This window comes from Diorhabda sublineata, chromosome 8 (genome assembly GCF_026230105.1).
Source record: "Diorhabda sublineata isolate icDioSubl1.1 chromosome 8, icDioSubl1.1, whole genome shotgun sequence".
NCBI classification, from domain to species: Eukaryota; Metazoa; Arthropoda; class Insecta; order Coleoptera; family Chrysomelidae; genus Diorhabda; species Diorhabda sublineata.
The window spans coordinates 11,874,205-11,894,599 of record NC_079481.1 but is presented as its reverse complement, the minus strand read 5'-3'; the positions used below and the strand labels follow the sequence as shown (position 1 = coordinate 11,894,599).

Sequence of the window (20,395 nt, the reverse complement as noted above, 5' to 3'; positions counted from 1 at the left end):
TAATTATATATTAATTGAATATATTTTCAAATTTGACTTGCACTGACAAAAAATAAACAACATTTTTATGTATTCCGATAGGAATCTTGATTCTCCCCCCAACTTGCTCCTTTTGAGCTACAACAAGCATACTGAATATACTGTTCACACCATCACTACCTTTCTATAACTACATAGTCCAGTGATCACACTCCTGACCCACGAAAATTAGTTATGTCGCTGATTTTCTAGATTTAGGTAGTTCTTTATCGATACAGTGAAAGTTAACATCAAAATTTTGGTCGCTAAGCGATATATTTTTGTTTGAATTTTCAAAATTCCGAATTTTGCAAATAACTCGAATTTCGAAAAAAGTGGAAGGATCAAAAATGTAGTTTGAGAAATTTTCTACAAATAAGGATCCCTGTGATTTTTCCCAAAGAGATGTTATTTCTTTGTAAAATGAGCTCAAACTTCGGGGTCGCATCTTACTAAAAAGTTTTCATGCCACGTAAGTTCTGAGGGTGCTGAAAAATAAACTGCCGTATCTCCTCGAAAACTCATCGGGACAAAAGAAAGTGCATTTTACTCGTTAGAGTCTCTACTTTTCAACTGCACCCTAAAAAAAAGACATAACTAATTTTCGTGAGTTTTGGGCTGTCCTGTTTAATACGGTAACGCGCGTCAGACAGTGTAATCGCGAGTGTTGGTGTAGTGGTAGTGTAAACAGTGTGTTCATTATGAATATAGCCAACGGTTCCAGAAATTTAAATTTAGTCACTATAAACATGCCAACATTTGACACAATTTTCCATACACTGTGTTAAGCTCAGACTGGAGTGGCCATCAATACATTGAGCGAATTCCTTCATTGGACCTTCTCCCCGAAGCAATATTTGAGTTTCGAAATAAGGGGAAAGTTACAGGGAGCCAAATCTAGCGGAATGAATTTAAGGTAAACCAGATCACGGTAATCACCTCGATTTTCGACCTTTTTGAGCGCTTTTCGCTAGATTATCATATTTATAAATCCATGTCCCGTCGCCAATAATAATGTGTTTGATGAATGTATGGCCATAAGCTACGTTGTTAAACTTATCTCGACATTGTTTTTGGAAACAATTAGGGTTTTTGGTAGCTTCATAACCAAAACATTGACCAGAATATGTTGAGTCGACCTTGATAGAGACGTTAAGAAAACCTTTAGGAAACTGACCTGAAGAATTTTCGAGCATCATTTTTTATCCTTAACAGGGGATGGGCGATTCACATAAGGATTGAGATTGAGGTATCGGGAAAGCTAGATATGTAGTTATTACAGAACAAAGACAAGATTTGTACACTCTCCCGGAAGATTATTTACCAACATACAATCACAGCCAGTATCAAGAATGCACAAGAGCACAAGACACCGAGACTTGAAAATTCGCATTACGTCTTCTACCTGGTAACGAAAAACGAATTTCAAGATCGAACCACCTATCGTGATGTGTGGGAAGCGGATCAAAGTCTCTGACACCATGTGTGGGAATCCAACGAGAAGAAACTGGCTATTACTAAGATAGCGAGCTACGCGTTGGATTGACGAGTCATAAAGAACATAGTAGAGGTGATCTTAGAATATTCCAATCTAATCTTGTCTTGTCTTAATGGCTTTTCATCTCTATGGTTTAATAGGAGATTATTGAACCGTTTTCACTTTTCCATTTGTATAAGAAGAGATTCAATGGCTGGCTAATTAACCAGACTTCAATATTTTGAGCTTCTAACAATATATTTCGACTCGTTTCGAAATTTTGACATTAATTTCCTCGATATTATAAACTCCAATGAATGAATATACTTACCACTGTTCCTAATATAATTCGTTCAAATTTGAAGCCCGTTAATTTATATTTTTCTAAGCTTTCCCTTAAAGCCGGTTGAATGGCGTCCCTCACTAGTTCTCGAACATATTGATTGACATTGGGCCAAACTTGTTTTATTATCTGAAAATAATGTTTAGTTTCAAAAAATACTATCTATACTAGAATCAGTAGAATTAATTCTTTCTTGATAATTTCGATTTAGCATGATCGTTCTTTAATCCTTACGTAGCGTAATCTGAAAATTGAAGGAGCAGAAACGTACTTTCACTGTGTAGTAGGAGAGTCCTATAAAGGTTATTTGATTCTAAAGGTTAGAGAGAGAGTGAGAGAGAAATACTTTATTATCAAAAAATTGTTACAGTTTGTGGACAAAAACTAAAAAAACAAACATGAAAATAACTAAATAAAGATACAAATACAATAAAATTTCAATATATAAAAGAAACATGCCCTCAAATTATTGCGAGATGTGGGAAAAGATGATATCGATTTGATATCAATTGGCAAATGATTATGCATTTTTTTGCATTGTAAAATATTGAGCATTTAACTAATTCTGAACGTGAAGTAGGTACATAAAGGTCCTGATCCGCATAAAGAAGAAAATGTTAGCATAAGCATCAGGGAGATATGAAAGAGGATAATGAGGAGTTATAGAATTTGAGATACATTCACAAAGTAATTATTGAGACTATGGTCGATGAAAGAAGTGGATGCCAAGTTAGTGTTTTATGAATCTATGAAAATTCCAAGTCCTTATCACTAGAGAGCAAGTTCCAGTCAGTTATTTGACAACGGCGCTTGAAGTTTTGAAAACTTTTTTCCGAAAATATACGGCATAATTTGCGAGAAGCATTTTTAGTATTGGATTTTACCGAAAATTTTGTTAACACTCCTTCATGATCGGTGACACCTGAATTAAAGATGGTACCGTCGGTGGATTCTGGATCATACGATGACCCGACATAGTCTATAGTACTAGAACTAGTCTTGGTTATTCTGGCTGGTGCCGTTATATGTATGACCATACCAAACAAAAAAAAAACAAAAAATTGACCGCCACATAGAATTAGTTTAATTTTTAGTGGTAAAGACTCCAGTAAGGTCAGTAGTTTATGACAGAAAGTATGCACGTCAGCGTCAAGTACAAATAATGCTAGCCAAAGAGCATGTTTTCTTCGAAAATATTGAGAAAATCGTGATAGTATATTTTGAAGACAAGTTATATTTGTAGATGAAACATCGATATACGCCAATGGAAAGAAATTCAGTTCTTAGCAGGGCAATAATGTCAAAGGAGTAGGTAAACTAGGAGGTTACACGGTAAATGTTTTATTATTGTTCAAGCTGGTTCATCAAAAGGATTCGTAGAAAATGCCAGTTTGCCAGTTTAGCGTTTTCCTCTAAATCATCGTCGTCATATTACCATAGCGAAATGAACGGCGAAATATTTACGAAATGACTTGCAACATAGTTTATTCCTAATTCCTACTTTGTCAAAAAATACTACTACTATAGAACCAAACCAAATTTCAATGTCAAAATATTTTATTACTCAACATATTCTCCCCTTAATTGGATATATTTATTACAGACCTCCACTACTTTTATTACCTCCTCGTTGGAAGAAAATTTACGACCTTTTAAAATTTTTTCAGTTGAGGAAAGAGATGATAGTCGTACGGAGCCAAATCTGGTGAATAAGGAAGGTGTTCTAGTAATTCAAACTCTAAATCACGAATTTTTTACATGTCAACATTTGTCCTGCGAAAATAAAACAACTTTGGATAGCTTTACGCGTCTTTTCTATTTAATTTTTTCCTGTAGAGTGGTCAGTAATGTCGAATAGTAATCTCCAGTTATTGTTCTACCCTTATCCAAAAAATCAATCATGATTAGGTCCCATGGCAATCCCAAAAACTGAAGCAAGAACTTTTCCACCAGATTTTTGGACACGATACTTCTTAGGTCTTGGAGAACCAAATTGTCGTCATTCCATCGATTATTGCTTTGTTTCTGAATCGTAGAAATGTACCCAAATCTCATCCCTAGTAACAATTTGGTTTAAGAAGTCTACATCGTTTTCAAATCGAGCACAGACCGAACGCGATGCTTCTACCCTTGCACGCTTTTGGTCAACATTCAAACATTTGGATATCCATTTTGCAGCAATTTTTCTCATGTCCAAATTGACGTGAACTATATGATGAACGCGTTCGTATGAAATATTCAGTGCTTCGACGGTCTGATAAAATCATGTCATGATTGGCCCCGCTCGATTATCATCATCCTCAACGGAAAATTTACCTCTTTTGAAGCTTGAAGTTTAATTTTTCACGGTCGCCTACGAAGGATATTGATTACCAAGGGTATTAAGCATATCTTCGTAAATCGGCTTACCTCTTAACCCTTTTAAATACAGGTAGGTCCTTGGTAATGGCTCGATAATCCAATTTTTCGATTTTCACAATTTCGGTTGACATCTTTTTCTTTTAATTTATTGCGTAACTCTGGTTTACTTTTTTGACGTCAAACTTTACACTGACACTTCTAATAAGTTATTGTTCGTTGCTATGGTAACGAAATATTTTAAATATAAATATAAATTCAATTATAAAGATTCAAAAATTCTTGAAACGGAATCTAATAAACGAAAAAGAGATTTTTTAGACATGGTTCACATTCATAAGAACGAAAAAGTTATAAATCATGAAAAAAATCTAAATAATTTAGGTAAAGTTTATAGCTCCAACGTGTAAATTCTAATAAATAAATAAAAAATTTATTAATTAAGAACTGCTACATATTTGAGATGTAAGGACTGAGGAAACATTGGTTTTTCTTACTAGAACAAAATTCCATTTTGATTTTATTCTCATTTTGATGTTCATGATGTAGATGATCTATTGATTAATATAAATATGCAAATTGTCAGTGTCAATAGAATATTTTGATAAAAACTGAAGTGGAAACGTCATTTTGTTTATAAATCTTTCAAAAATTATTAAAATGAAAAACATTTAGAAGCATTGATATTTTATTTGATGAACTTATGACAGTTCCAATCAGTCAATTACAAACACTCACAAAAATTCTCGGTTAATTTCAATGTTGAAAGAAAAGTTTACTGCCGAAAATATATTGGTAAAACAAGATAATATTGATAATAATGTATTGATTATTGAAAAAACAGCAATAGAGCAATTCAATTTGACAAATAGTATAATTTTGTTGGTGAATATGTAAACTTAATCGTATTACTTACTTATCGTATTACTCTATTTTCTTCTTAAAACTAGGAAAAGCTCAACATCAATGGGAAATTTATTCATCAAAAAGTTTATCTACTTTTGCAAAGTGTCACTATCAATACTATTTTTAGACGCAATAACTACTTGACACACTGGTAACAAAGGAGTAGGTACGGATAGCAACAAATAGGACACAAAAATCGGCAAAAATAGTGCAAGGCAAAAATGAGCACACTGATTGCAAAAACGAGGACTATAATTGCAAAAATTAGCATTTTGATTCAAAAAAATCAGTACTTTGATTGAAAAATACATTATTTTTGAATTTCAGACATGTTGAGGTGAAAATAAGCACTTTGATTGAAAAAATGAGAGCACTGATTGCAAAAACGAGAACTCTGATTGCAAAAATGAGCACTTTGATTGCAAAAACGAGAGCACTGATTGCAAAAACGAGCATTTTGATTGCAAAAACGAGAGCACTGATTGCCATAACGAGAACTCTGATTGCAAGAATGAGCACTTTGATTGCAAAAACGAGAGCACTGATTGCAAAAACGAGCACTTTGATTGCAAAAACGAGAGCACTGATTGCAAAAACGAGAACTCTGATTGCAAAAATGAGCACTTTGATTGCAAAAAATTAGCACTTTGATTGAAAAAATGAGAGCACTGATTGCAAAAACGAGAACTCTGATTGCAGAAATGAGCACTTTGATTGCAAAAATGAGCACTTTGATTGCAAAAACGAGAGCACTGATTGTAAAAACGAGAACTCTGATTGCAGAAATGAGCACTTTGATTGCAAAAATGAGCACTTTGATTGCAAAAACGAGAGCACTGATTGCAAAAACGAGAGCACTGATTGTAAAAACGAGAACTCTGATTGCAGAAATGAGCACTTTGATTGCAAAAATGAGCACTTTGATTGCAAAAACGAGAGCACTGATTGCAAAAACGAGAACTCTGATTGCAAAAATGAGCACTTTGATTGCAAAAACGAGAGCACTGATTGCAAAAACGAGAACTCTGATTGCAAAAACGAGAGCACTGATTGCAAAAACGAGAACTCTGATTGCAAAAATGAGCACTTTGATTGCAAAAAATTAGCACTTTGATTGAAAAAATGAGAGAACTGATTGCAAAAACGAGAACTCTGATTGCAAAAATGAGCACTTTGATTGCAAAAAATTAGCACTTTGGTTGCAAAAACGAGAGCACTGATTGCCAAAACGAGAACTCTGATTGCAAAAATGAGCACTTTGATTGCAAAAACGAGAGCACTGATTGCAAAAACGAGAACTCTGATTGCAAAAATGAGCACTTTGATTGCAAAAAATTAGCACTTTGATTGAAAAATACATTATTTTTGAATTTCAGACATATTGAGGTAGAAATGAGTACTCTGATTGCAAAAAAACCACTTTGATTGAAAAACACATTAAACTTTTTCAATTACAAATATTTTGAGTTAAAAATGAGCACTCGGATTGCAAAAATGAACACTCTGCAGAAATGAGCACTTATATTGCACAATGAGCCCGTAGCTGGCAGAAAGAAGCCCTCATTGGCAAGAAAGTGACCCTTCATGGATCGCCCACAAATAGATATTAGTTTTTTATTTTGTTCATTTGTTCACAGATAATCCCTTAATGGTAAGTTGTTGAGGACAACACCAAGTCAGGATGGCCGTACGGTAAACCCCCACGTTTTGCGTCATTGGCATGGTACCCGCCTATAACAGCGATATATAGAAAGAGGGTTGACTCGACCATCTAACAATGCTAAGACGTTTTTAATAATTATAAATATAAAAGTTAATACCAATAGTGCCTTCATATTTATTATTCGACTGCCCAGACTATCCGACTACATATACTTGTACAGATATTATATTTAACACCTGTAAGACCTAATAATGTTTATGAAAACAAATAAGCTTTAAAACTCACTTTCAGTATTTTATAGTTAAATTTATTCTATTTCTATTTTACTATTTATAAAAAAATAACTTACTCTGTTAATCCATTCTGCCCTTTCTATATCAGGAAAGAAAACCTGCAAAAAATGAGAAATATTGTTGAACATTTCATACCATTGATATAGGATCATTAAGCGAAATTTATTAAGGGAGTTATCACTTTACAAGAGGGTAAACTCTATTGATCTCAAACATCTATAGGTTGTAGAGTTCGGTAAAGTTGTGAATTGGAAGCTGATTCCACAGGCTTGCACTTCTCCAAAAAAAGGGAGTTGCGATAAATTGACGTCTGCAGACGAACTAGAGTAGGTTTTGCAAATACTGCTTTAGGTAGAATTGTGTTCGACAGCTCGGAAGAGAAGTAGTAGTATCGGTAAAACTGAGTCAGGTCAGTGACCTGTTTAAGTTTCGGGTCAATTCTGGATAGCCTATGAGTTTACTGTCTCCTGTATTGAGTTGAGCATCGTCAGGGTATGCACCAAATACGCGAGCAATACTTCAAAGAAGGACGAATCTGGGCTTTGTAGAGGATTATAAGCTGTTGCGGAATCTGCAAGTTTCTGTGAAGCTGCCTTAGCTTATTCACTACGTGTCTATGCCAGTACATAATACTCCCAACCTCAACTCCCTACAAGCGAATTTGCGGTCCACTCTACTCCAGAATATATCAAAGATCGATATTGCTGATTGTCATCTATTGCTCCCTACGGATTTGGGGTTGACGTTTCTATTGGTGCGGTTGATTTGAACGATTACACCAGTGTGTTATGGTCGGCGAAGCTATAGATCGGGTTTGAAGTTTTGTCGAGTACATCGTTGATGTACAGAAGAAAAAAAGTAGGTGACAGGATGCATCCCTGGAGACGTTGACCTCAAACTTTTCTGAGGTGTGTCCATCGATACCAACCTGGATGGATCAGAGAAAGCTACTAAGCCAGTCTAAACGGGAGGACGACAAGCCGTACGATCTTAATTTATTTAGAAGGTTGGTATGCCAAACTCTGTCAAAAGCCTTCGATATGTCCAGTGTAATTACTCTGAATTCTCCATATTTCTCTATTTCTCTCATTCCATACGCTGGTGACATAGGCCAGGAGATTTCCGATTGATCTATGTTTACGAAAGGCATATAGATGATCGCTGAAAATTTGCTAGTTAACGACTTTCTGTATGACCTTGGCAATAGCTGGAACTAAAGAAATTGGTCGTTGTTGATAACCTTTTTTTTGGTATGGGTTTAACACGAGCAAGTTTCTAATCTGCAGGGAGTTCTACGCTTTTTTTATAAACTAAATAACAATTTTTGCCGTAACCAAGGAGTTGTTTATTTGCGGTGTTTTTTTAATTATAATTTTTTTTGTCACTGCAAAAATTTTATATTTTATTGTCATTAATTCTCTGTTTACTAACTTTTATTACGTCGATATTGCTTCCGGAAAACTGCTTACGTTTTATATATAGAGAGAGAAATGCTTTATTATCAAAAAATTGTTACAATTTGTAGACAAAAATTAAAAAACAAACAAAAATAAATAAATAAAGATACAAATAAAATAAAATTTCAATATACAGAAGAAAACCACAATGAGTAACAAAATTATACGTAATGATAATATGAGTCGATAAGAAAACTTGAACCAGTACGCAGCATGACCGGAATTAAATATTATTATTAGATCTCGTTTACAGAGTAGGCACTTTCCAGTAAATATGCCATCAAATTATTGCGAGATGTGGGAAAAGATGATATCTACTTGATTTCAATTGGCAAGTGATTGTGCATTTTTTTGCATTGTAAAATACTGAGCCTTTAAATAATTCTAAATGTGAAGTAGGTAGGTAAAGGATGTGTTCCGTGTTCCGTGTTCCTAAGTGGATAGCCGTGCAACGGTCCATTGTCATGTCACTGATTGTCCTGCTCTATTAAAAGTACGGGTATAAAGAATAAAATTTGTATGTTAGCATTAGTATCAGGGAGATATGAAAGAGGAAAATGAGAAGGAGTTATAGAATTTGAGATACATTCCTAAAGTAATTATTGAGATTATGCTCGATGAAAAAACCTTACTTCTTAGATGATTCACAATGGACCATGTTTCTTCAAAAACATCACGAGAATTAGAGAGTGTTCTATTATAATAAATATCTTTGGCAACTTTTATTGTCTTATGATAAATTTTTCTGTATAGTTTCACGTAATTTTTGAAGAAGACACTATCCGAGTATTTCCTAAGGTGAGATGAAGATCGCATGTTATTTGCAGATATATGCAAACTTTCAGTGAACCAAGGTTTAGTTTGCTTATTTTTAATACGCCTGAGAAGAAAAAAATTGTATGCCAAGTTAGTGTTTTTACGAATCTAGAAACTTCCAAGTCCTCATCATCAGAGAGCAAGTTCCAGTCAGTTGTTGGACAATGGTGCTTTACTTTTTTTATTTTAAATTGTAGTGTATATCATATGTTTATTTGTAAAGTGCTCGAAAAACATGGCGGAATTTGAGGCAGGTGTAGAAAATATTTTTAACTATTTAAAAAGCTATTCATTAGACTTGTTTTATTTCCTGTATATTAGAAAATTTGAATAAATAATAAGCCTGGGTGTCGTCGGCATGGAGCCTCTTCCCACTACCTAAGTGATAGAAAAATCATCTTAATAACATTTTTCCTAATAAGTGGATTGGTCGGGGGGATTCATTTGCATGGCTACCACGTGCCCCTGATCTAAATAAAATGGATTCATTTTTTTGTGGATATATTTAAAAGCTTGGTAAACACCAGTAAAGACAAGGAACAAAATTATCGATAGAATAAACTTATTACGCTATAAGCCAGAATCTTGCAATGATCTCTTAAGTTCAAAGAAATATCCTCCGTAGACTACGGAAGTGTGTAGAAGTGCAAGGTGCTCACTTCGAACGTTTATTATAGTTTTTTTTTTGTTTTTATTCGATAAGTTGTAGGCTATCGAACTAAATTTTCCTGTATTTAAATTTTTTTCTTATGTAAGATATGTAAGATGTTCGACAGTATGTTAGAAATGTTTATTTCTGTTCTCATATCTCCTTTAAGTATTTTCAATAAATTTAAATTTTCTTGTCTCTTTATGGCTTAAGGTTTCCTTGGCATATACAACGATCTAAAAATCTAGGTATCTCCTAAATCATAAATATTATCGAGTTAACCAAAAAAAACTTCATTTTTGCTTGCACGATGGGGCAATTGTTCAATTTGCTGCAGCGGCAAGAAATTGCTTAAACAGGCATTTTAGAGAAAAATCGATTGGACGGGGTGGGCCAAGTGTTGGCTTCCAAGATCACCTGACTTAAAACCTAACCATTTTTTTATCAAGATCTAATTGCTAGAATTCAAGCTAAGGCAGATATCATTTTAGTTCCATAAAAGTTTATTAGTTTTTTAACTAGAAATAATCAGGCAATTTAAAACAAAATTAAAAAAAGCTCCAGTAGCTTGAAAAATAGGAGTATAAAAGTGACAACTAACCCTGACAGCGCGACTCTGGTTATATTATTCCAAAGTTTGTTTATGTTAAAATATTACTTTATTAAGGAGCATATTGGTCACCTCATTTTGAAAAAAATTTATGGCAAATTTTTTATTTTGATTTAAAATTTTGAACACCCCATATTTCAGCAACTAGGCCCGTTAGGGTTCGTGTTCCTATACCAAAATGAATCATTTATTGAGATTTCTCAGTGGTAAAGTGCTGTCGGTCAAATGTAGAAACACTCTGTTTGCATTACCATACCAAAAGGATCAAAAATTGACTGGAGACACTCTTGACCAGCACACACACACACACACACACACTGGAATAATTAATATTAAGATCGCCACGTAGAATTATTTTGCTTTTTAGAGGTAATGATTCCGGCAAGGTGGTAGTTTGTGATAGAAAGTATGCACGTAAGCGTCAATTGTTCTGTAAATACAAGTGGTAGACGATAGAAAATTCTAATATGTAATTTCTTAGGTATTATATCATGGAACTGTGTTATTTCTCTAATCGCGTCATTTTGACTAAAAATTTTTACTTTCACTTGAAGATCTACAAGAATAATATTTGTTATGGTTTTCTCTAATTTTTTTGGAGCTGTTGACGTTCCTCCGTTTAAAAGAAAGATGGAAAGATCTGCTTCAACTTCGGCTGAACCAATACCATACGCGTTATTGAAGCGATAATATATTCGTGTGTATTTAGAAGGAATTTTAAGTGGCCCGCACAAGTGTGGTTTAAAAATACGCACCAAATTTAAAAATCCTACGGCGCACATTATGGATCCAGTAGTACGCTGCATAAATTACATACGTGCAAAAGCTTTTAACAGACGTCAATTAGGCTATTATTTGAAGAAGAAATCAGAGAATATGGAGAGTTACAACTGTATTGTGTTGTGCAATGGCTTTCAAGTGGCAGCATGTTGAAACATTTCTTCAACTTTCTAGAACAGGTGTCGCAATTTTTAGAGCAGAAAGGGGCTTTACCATTCGAAGTTGATTTGCTGAAGAATACATCCTAGTTGAGTGATTTTGCATTTCTTGTTTACATTACGAATTACCTCAATATTTTGAATCTCAAATTACATGGTAAAGAGTGTTAACTTCCGACTATATTTCATTTGATAAGCGGATTCAAAGCAAAATTGAATCTCTCTTCAATTAGCTCTTTTCTCCACACTTAAACATTTGGAAGAGTAGATCAATATTGTTTCTGTTAATCACTCTAAATTCCAATCTAAAATTAAATGCTTACCTCAGTCATTTGAGAGGGGATTTTAAGATTTCGAGAGTAAAAAACAAAATTTACAAATTTTTATAAATCGTTTCAAAATAAGTTTGACTGAAATAGTTACTTATTCTGCCAATATTCAATTAGAACTTGTTAAACTACAAAATGATACGTTGAAAAACCTTTTGTCTTCGAAAGCATAAAATTCTTCAGAAGAATTTGCAAATTTTCTGGAAATTGGTACCAAAGGGAGAATTTCCAATTTCCAGCAATAACTGACCTGGCGTTACAGTTTTTAAGTAGTTTCATAGTTTTTTCATAGTACTGAAACAGGAAATGTACGTGGCCCGTCGTTAACGACTGAATCCACCGTTTGGCCCGACTCTTCAATAGGTTGAGCAGCCTTGGCCTAAGTGTTTTAAAGATTGTGAGATCCCTCAGCCTTGCCAATAGTGTCCATTTGTCGCGATAACCGCACTATAATTGGAGTTATCGGATCCATATGTAAGAAATCATCTATTACGTACAGTATTGACCCTAGGACGTCTTTTATTTTTGTTCTAAAGAGTCTGTCTTATAAATACAATTTCAGTAAGTTGAGAAAGGGAGTCGGAAGAGTCCGTTTGATTTTGAATAACAAAACGTCGTGCCAAACTTGTTAAAGTGTTGAGTGTTTTTTCCGAAAAACAAATTGATGCTGTAGAATTACATCCATATTGTGATAAACTCATTGCAGCACAGCAGTCTTAAGATCGCGTTAAATACAGGTCAGTATCACGAGCCCTTGTTTGGGCAATTCCTTCAACATTTTTGGTTTTATCATATCAATTCCTGGTGATTTCCTGTTGTTCAGAAGAGAAATTAATACTTTTATTTCCTTTGGCTTGTCAGTCTTATATTTGTGGTGTAGGTTTCTCGATTTCTATTTAGTTCGTTTTGGATAGTTTGATCTGGAATATACTTACCTAAGAGGGCTGAAAATTTCTGCCAGGTGTCATGAAAACATTTCTACTTTTTCCTTGTCGCTTCTAGTCCAAGTTGCTGGATTTGGTGTATCAGTTTTTCGAGCATTTGTTTCAGTTTCAATTTAAGGGTGTTACATGACTCCTGTGCCACTTCTTTTCTCAACAATAAGTCGTTCGATTTCCATATTGGCATATGCACACAAGGAAACACAAAAAAATATTTGAGTCGTACAGGACATACAGAGTGGGTTTTATGTATGGAACGCCTCAATTATCTCGGCCGGTATTATGGTAGTATTTACATTGTTGTCAGATCTTTCTCTTTTCCGGGAAAATAATGATTTTTTTATCTTCCAATCTCTATAATTATCTTTTTTTTTGACAGGATTTATCTTAATATACATTCTTCGTTCGATTACATTAGCTCACCAGCAAAAATATTCGAATTGGATACGATTTTACGAAATATAACCAATAATATTCCAAAAATTCGGGCATTTTCCAACTGGAATTTTTTTTGGAGCTGGTGGTAGAAAATCTGCAATGTCCCAAAGAGCTGAGAACATAATTTGGCGTATAACATAGTTTGTACAAATAACTGATCGAATATTTTAAAAATTTACAGAGTTAGTTTTATTTATGGATCGTCTCAATTATCTACGGATGGTATTATGGTAATGAACTTTGTTATTTCAAATCGATCATCCTATTATTTTCCTATTCTTCCTAAATTGATATTTCAATATTAGGATATGGTGAAAGGCATAAAATTCAACAAGAAACGTGTAAATCTTTAATAATCTATATCCTAACCGAAATCCCATAATAAAATCTACCGTCAGTGAATGAGTGAAGGAGTTTAACGAAACTGATTCAGTAAAAGATTTATCCCAAATCAGATCGCAGAAAAACTGAATCAAATGAAAACAAATCTTTAGATATTTGTATTCTATTAGAAGACGATCGACACTTGAGTAATAGACAAATATCCAGGGAACTTGATATTTCGCAAACATCCGTAATGAAAATTTTACGTTATAATAAATTGCATCGATACAAAGTAACGTTGATTCAAGAGTTGTCAGATGACGATTTTGATAGACGTGAAGAGTTTGCCGACCTAATGATGGAAAAATGTTACAATCAAAACGATCCAAATTTTTTAATTAATGTTTTGCGATGAGGCCACTTTTTGTATTAATGGAAACGTAAATCAGCATAATTGTAGATACTGGTCACGTAACAATCCTCGTTGGTTGCGTAAATCCCACACCCAATATCTCGAAAAACTGAATGTATGGGCTGGAATAATAGGCGACAAAATAATTGGTCCTATTTTCATTGAGGGTAACTCAATCTGAATAAAACAAAGAAAATTTTTTGTAAACTTATAAACAAGCGCAATTTTAGTAGATTATTTGCACAAAGAAGCCACAATTACAGATGTTTATGATGACAAATTAATCCCAAAATTACGCGGGGCGATAAAAAAAGAGATGTTCTCTTATATCTGGACAACGCACCTAGTACAGCCATTCAAGCTAAAACCGACCGAAACCTCGCAATTTTAAAGACCTTCAGCGATATTCTTGAAAATTTGGAATTAAGTTTATCTTACCCTCCTCTTCCAACCTGACTTGGTCTCAAAATATGCTTTTTATTTTTAAAGGGTGAAAATCACCTCTTTACACCAATAAATTGAAAACTAATAAATTAAAGCGATAATGGGCAAATATGATAAATGCTGATTGTTTTGTATCATGATTTTAATATTTTGATATTTTACAGCTCACCTACCCTTAAAAACAACCCCTCATAAAAAGGTTATTTAAAAAATGTGGTAAAAAACATGAAGTTTTTTTTATTTTGTATCGTAATAGGAGAATTTTTTTCTTAGAGTATAAGAAATATGATCCTCAATATTTTTAATAATGCAACCACCAAAAACCACCCTTCAGAATGGAAAAAATTGCAAATTACTAAATGGAAGCAGTTATAGGGATCATTATATTTAAAGATGTGAAATGATTGCTGTTTTTTTACAATGTAAGTGATATTTCTATTTTTTATGTGTAACTACCCTTAAAAACGACCCTAATACAGTTATTTAAAAAACGGCTGAGTATGAAATCATTTTATAGTTGAAAAATATATATAATTTAAATATAACAAACCTGATACATAAGTTTTTAATTTAATTCAACTCCTAAAAATTACCCCTTACCACAAAAATTAGAGAAATTTTTTTTTTAAACTTTGAGTAATGACGTGATTTTCCAGCATTATCTCTAGAAAAATGTCTTCGGTTTTTTTAATAATAACTCGGCTTCCCTTTAAGCTTTTTGCATTCATCTATACATCATTTTGTAGGGAATTTCATAAGCTACAAAACCATGAGAATTGCAACCCTTCTAGGCCCTTTTCTTCAGTGAATTTTGATGTTAAATGGTAAAAAAGACTCTCCCTTAGCATTGGAATCAATACTTTAAACGTTTCAACAAAATTTCAATAAAATAAAAGTTAAATTCTAGTTACAAAAAACTTCACTCGTTGATTCTATAGTTTTTGAGATATTTTGAAAAAATAACGTTTTTTTTTTAATAGAAAACAAAATTTTACATTAAACAACTTTTTTTGAAAATATACGTGTTCCAAACCATTCAAACTTTTGGAACGTGTTTTTAGGGCTTAATCAAAGATAATTTTACATGGGCTACGATTAATTTTAATTTTGCCCCACATGGTGTCAAATTTATCGACATTTTTTTTTTCAAATTTGAGTTACTTAACTTATTTTCGTCATAACTCGCTTAGTTTCATGCTAGACGGTTTTATTAAAGCTCATTTTGAAGGTCTGTAGAAATACTTTAAAAATGTTTTTCCGTTATTTGAGTTCAAACCTCTGCATAAATTTACGAAGAAGAAAAAATTGGCTTTCAGTGACTCATAAGTTGCTGAATATTATTTAAAAAATTCAATTTAAACTGACTTCTTTGTTTTTTATAAGCTTCGGTTTTGATGAGAATAATTTTTTTCAGAAAATGTTGAAAAACATGTTTTTTTTTAATTTTCAATCGCGGATAACTCAAAAATTATTGAGTAAATAAAAAACTTCATTCTACATTTTCGTCATAAAATTCAAGTCTCTATCGATTCCCGATGTTATTTTGAACTTTTAAATTTTCACCCCCGAGTAAGGGTGGCATTCACTCCTGGGGTAGAATCATACATTGGCACCAAATCAGGTTTGTTATTTGCATCATTTTTGAGCTTTTGTCAAAATTTCAAACTAATCCATGCAGGTCTTTAAAATTGCGAGGTGATTTGCTTGGCTCAGTCACAGCTCCAATTTCTCATTCGTATCGAATTAGTTGATAATTTCGCAATATTCTCAAGATTTCGGGCCCAGCGATTAATGTATGTTTCCAAAACTTGAGCACACTTACTTGATAAACGATTTTTCACACAAATCACGTGATATGAGGGGTTATACAGTGGTTTGTAGAGGTTGAACAATGTTTTTGCGATCGAGTAAAAAATGTTAAATTATGTCAAAAATGAGTCAACTTTGACGAACACTATATTAAAAGCGAAAAATATATTCACCATTTTTTAGGTTGGTTAAAAGGCGGTATCAGCCCTGGTCTTCACTAGAAATGGATCATTAATTTTATCGTTTTTTATATTACTTACCCAGGCTGGTAGATCGTCCAATCTAGCTAAAACCACTTCTTGTTCACTGCTGAGCGCGGTGGCTTTAGCGATAGCTCGTTTCCGATCACTAGTTTTTTTCCATTGATCTCTGATCACAAAAAGGACTACAGGACCAACAAACCAAGCGATAGACCAATTCATATATCCCGCTAGGTATGCTATTCCAACAACTGAGGCCTGTAAAAAAATATGATTATCATTATTTTTACTTGATAATAAGTTTTTATTAGACTATTCGCCAAAGAAATGTTTAATATTGCGGATCATTTCACATCATTCGGGTTCGTATCGGAAATAATATTGAAGGACAATGAAACTTTCCTAACACGTCACAATTCCATAATATGACAATAATCATTTAAAAATGGTTGAATTTTTTATAGACCGAAAATGCTTGCTTCCTTATTTCACTAAAAAGTGTCTCTTCTTTATTAATTTACAGGGTGATTAGTGAAATTGATCATAAATTTTAATTGGTAATAGTGTTTACACAGCTCATTTGATTTTTTAAATTTTTTCATGATGCAGTACATTTCTAACAAGTATTCGACTAGTCAAAAATGTCTTCAGTTAATTTTTGATTATTTTGGTATGGCCATGCATATAACGGCACCAACCAGAATAACCAAGACTAGTTCTAGTACTATAGACTATGTCATGTCATAGTATGATCCAGAATCCACCGACGGTACCGTCTTTAATTCAGGTGTCACCGATCATGAAGGAGTGTTAACAACATTTTCGGTAAAATCCAATACTAAAAATGCTTCTCGCAAATTATGCCGTATATTTTCGGAAAAAAGTTTTCAAAACTTCAAGCACTGTTGTCAAATAACTGACTGGAACATGTTCCCTGGTGATGAGAACTTGGAATTTTCTATATTCATAAAAACACTAACTTGGTATACAATTCTTTTCCCCTATTAAAAATAAGCAAAATAAACCTTGGTCCACTAAAGGTTTCCGAATATCTAGGAAGAACTTGCGATGTTAATCTCGCCTAAGGAAATTCTCGAATTTTGTCTTCCTCAAAAATTACGTGAAACTATACAGAAAAATTTATCATAAGACGATAAAAGCTGCCGAACATATTTATTACTAGGATATATAGAAAAATTCGTTGGAAGAAAATTTACGATCTTTTAAACTTTGTCGCCATTCCATCGATTGTTTCTGGACCGTAGAAATATACCGAAGTCTCATCCATAGTAACAATTCAAACATTTGTGGATCCATTTTGCAGAAATTTTCTCATGTGCAAATTGACGTAAACTATATGATGAACGCGTTCGTATGAAATATTCAGTGCTTCAGCGTTTTAGCCCAATTCGACGGTCCGATAAAATCATGTCATGAACTGTATCGATATTTTCGGGGACAGACACAGAAACTGGCCTTCCCTATCGGTCATCATCTTCAATGGAAAATTTACCTCTTTTGAAGCTTGCAGTCCAATTTTTCACGGTCGCATACGAAGGACATTGATCACCAATGGTATTAAGCATATCTTCCTAAATCTGCTTACCTCTCAACCCTTTTAAATACAGGTACTTGGTAAAGGCTCGATACTCCAATTTTTCGATTTTCACAATTTCGGTGAACATCTTTTTTCTTTTAATTTATTGCGTAACTTTGGTTTACTTTTTTGACGTCAAACTCTACACTCACACTTCTAATAAGTTATTGTTCGTTGCTATGGTAACGCAATATTTTGTGTATGCATGGAACTGGTCTGGGCTAACTAGATATCAATTCATCCTCGTTTATAAAAGGATAATCTTACCATAAACCTCAGGAATTTAATAAAAGTAGATTATCTTTAAACAAAAGCTTAAATCCACGGGTAACATCTAGTATATTCGAATGTCGCTTCTTAATTAAAAAATTCGCTTATAATTTTTCTAATTACAGACATCTTCTTTGAGAGCCCGAGATATATGCAGAACTTAGTAATGAAAACCTTACAAATTATATAATATTGAATTATCTTTCAACTAAATCTCAAATCCACGGGTAACTTTTACAAGTTAATTCTTCAATCATTTTTCTCATCTCTCCCATCAGAGCCAGAGCAAACATATATAAGCAAAAATTGGTAATAAAACTTCAGTAATAAATCGGAATAACCTCTAGTGATATGAGTGTTGCTTAATTAAAAATTCACTAATAATTGAATCGGTTTTTTTAAACGGGCGTAAGTCCAAGAAAGTAAAATTTCTGAAAACTAAAAAAAACTGTTTAAATTAAAATATTTCCCTTGAAATATTTTTAAAAAAATGTCAAAATGTAAAAAAATTCAATTTACAACAGGATTCAAAATTTTACACTTGTATCTTTATCCATAATTTAGTTATATAGCTCTAAAAATGTGACACTTTAAAATACAATTAAGTTGCAAGGAGATAAAAAACCATCAAATTTCAAGTAAAAACTGTTATTTTTATTGTAAGACAATGTTTACAATTTACTAAAAAGATAATGAAATTAATTAAAAGAGTTCATATTTTTGATTCATGGATCATCTTTGGTTTCTTCTATCTCGAAATCGCTGGCAATCTCTTGATATTTGTCGTCAGTTGGCCAGCCACGAATTTCTTTGAAAAATCCCCGATACTCGTCTGGAACGTAGCCTCTCATTTTTTGAATATCTTTGTAGTAGAAGGTGGGGAAAGAGTATCTGCTCTGGCCTTAGCCAGTAAAAAGTTGTGATGAATAATACCATTTATTGTAGGGTAGACTTTAACACATCCTTTTAACTTAGATTAAGCCGGCTTAACAAGTTCAGCACTGGTGCGGTCCATAGGCCCGCAACTAAATTTTCTCCACAACTCAGAGCGATCCTATGGACCGCACTACATATTTTATTCCAAACCTCCTCCACGGTGTAAAAATACGGAATAATTTTTTGGGCCTATGGAAAAGTTTATCAATTCTGGTTGGGACTCAATGTGTTAAAGAGTTTTACAAAATTATGTCAGTTATTTCATGAACATCAAAAATGCGGTCACGAAATTACGAAATTCCTGCCACACGGGAGGAAACTGTGGCCGCAACCAGGGAAATACCGAGTAACTTGAATCTGTCAGGAATAAGCAGAACCTTGATATCGCTCGGTTTTTGTTTTGGACTGGACAGTTATCACTGAACAGACGAAGCTCAGTGTATTGGCTTGGTACTGATTTTAGGTATTCTGGGCTCCCAATTACGATATTTTCATCCATTAGCCCAGTGGTTCTTAACCTTTTTAAGCCGCGACCCAAATTTGAGAAATATGTTCATGTCGCGACCCAAAAAAGCCCAATTTTTTCATTGCTTTATTTTAGGTAGTATTTTTGAAAAATATTCAATCCTACGATGATGATTTTTTTAAATTTTTATAATAATAACAAATTTTTTATTTATTTTTTTAATACTAAAGATAAACAAAAGTACTTTTCGATCCAAGGAAAATTTAATTAATAATCAAGTGTTTTTGATAATTTTTATTGACGAAATTAAAATCTATTTATAACATTTTGAAAATAATTGACATTTAATTATTCCTAAAAAAAAAAGAAATATCAATTCAGATGTTAAGTCTTTTAAATTTTAAATGCAAGTCATACAATTTTAATGAGAACCTTGTGCCTGAATACATTTTGAAAGGTCTTCTAACCTCGGTTGAATGCCTCACACATATATGTTGTTGAAAAGGGCAATAATATTTTTAGGGTTTCTTTAACAATTATTGGCTTTTCGGTTTTTAATTTTAATCAGAAAGCACATAAAGATTCAGTGTTTTTGTAGAAATTATATCGAAGTGCTTGGTCACTTTATATTTCTATTAATTGTTCTTGAAATTGATTAATATTAACAAATTCCTCATGCGAATCAGTTACATCAAAATTAA

The 20,395-nt window shown here is 33.1% G+C and overlaps 1 protein-coding gene across 2 annotated transcripts in view; it reads right to left on the bottom strand.

Moving 5' to 3' along the window:
• The window catches only part of LOC130447308 (extended synaptotagmin-2), a 127,154-nt gene that overhangs the window by 93,652 nt on the left and 13,107 nt on the right, over positions 1-20,395 (bottom strand). For both annotated transcript variants that reach the window (XM_056784052.1, XM_056784053.1), the window contains exons 2-4: positions 16,486-16,683; positions 7,115-7,156; positions 1,827-1,967 (exon numbers count right to left, since the gene is read on the bottom strand). In XM_056784052.1, the coding sequence (XP_056640030.1) occupies positions 1,827-1,967; positions 7,115-7,156; positions 16,486-16,683 (381 nt within the window). The remainder of the gene's footprint in view (positions 1-1,826; positions 1,968-7,114; positions 7,157-16,485; positions 16,684-20,395) is intronic.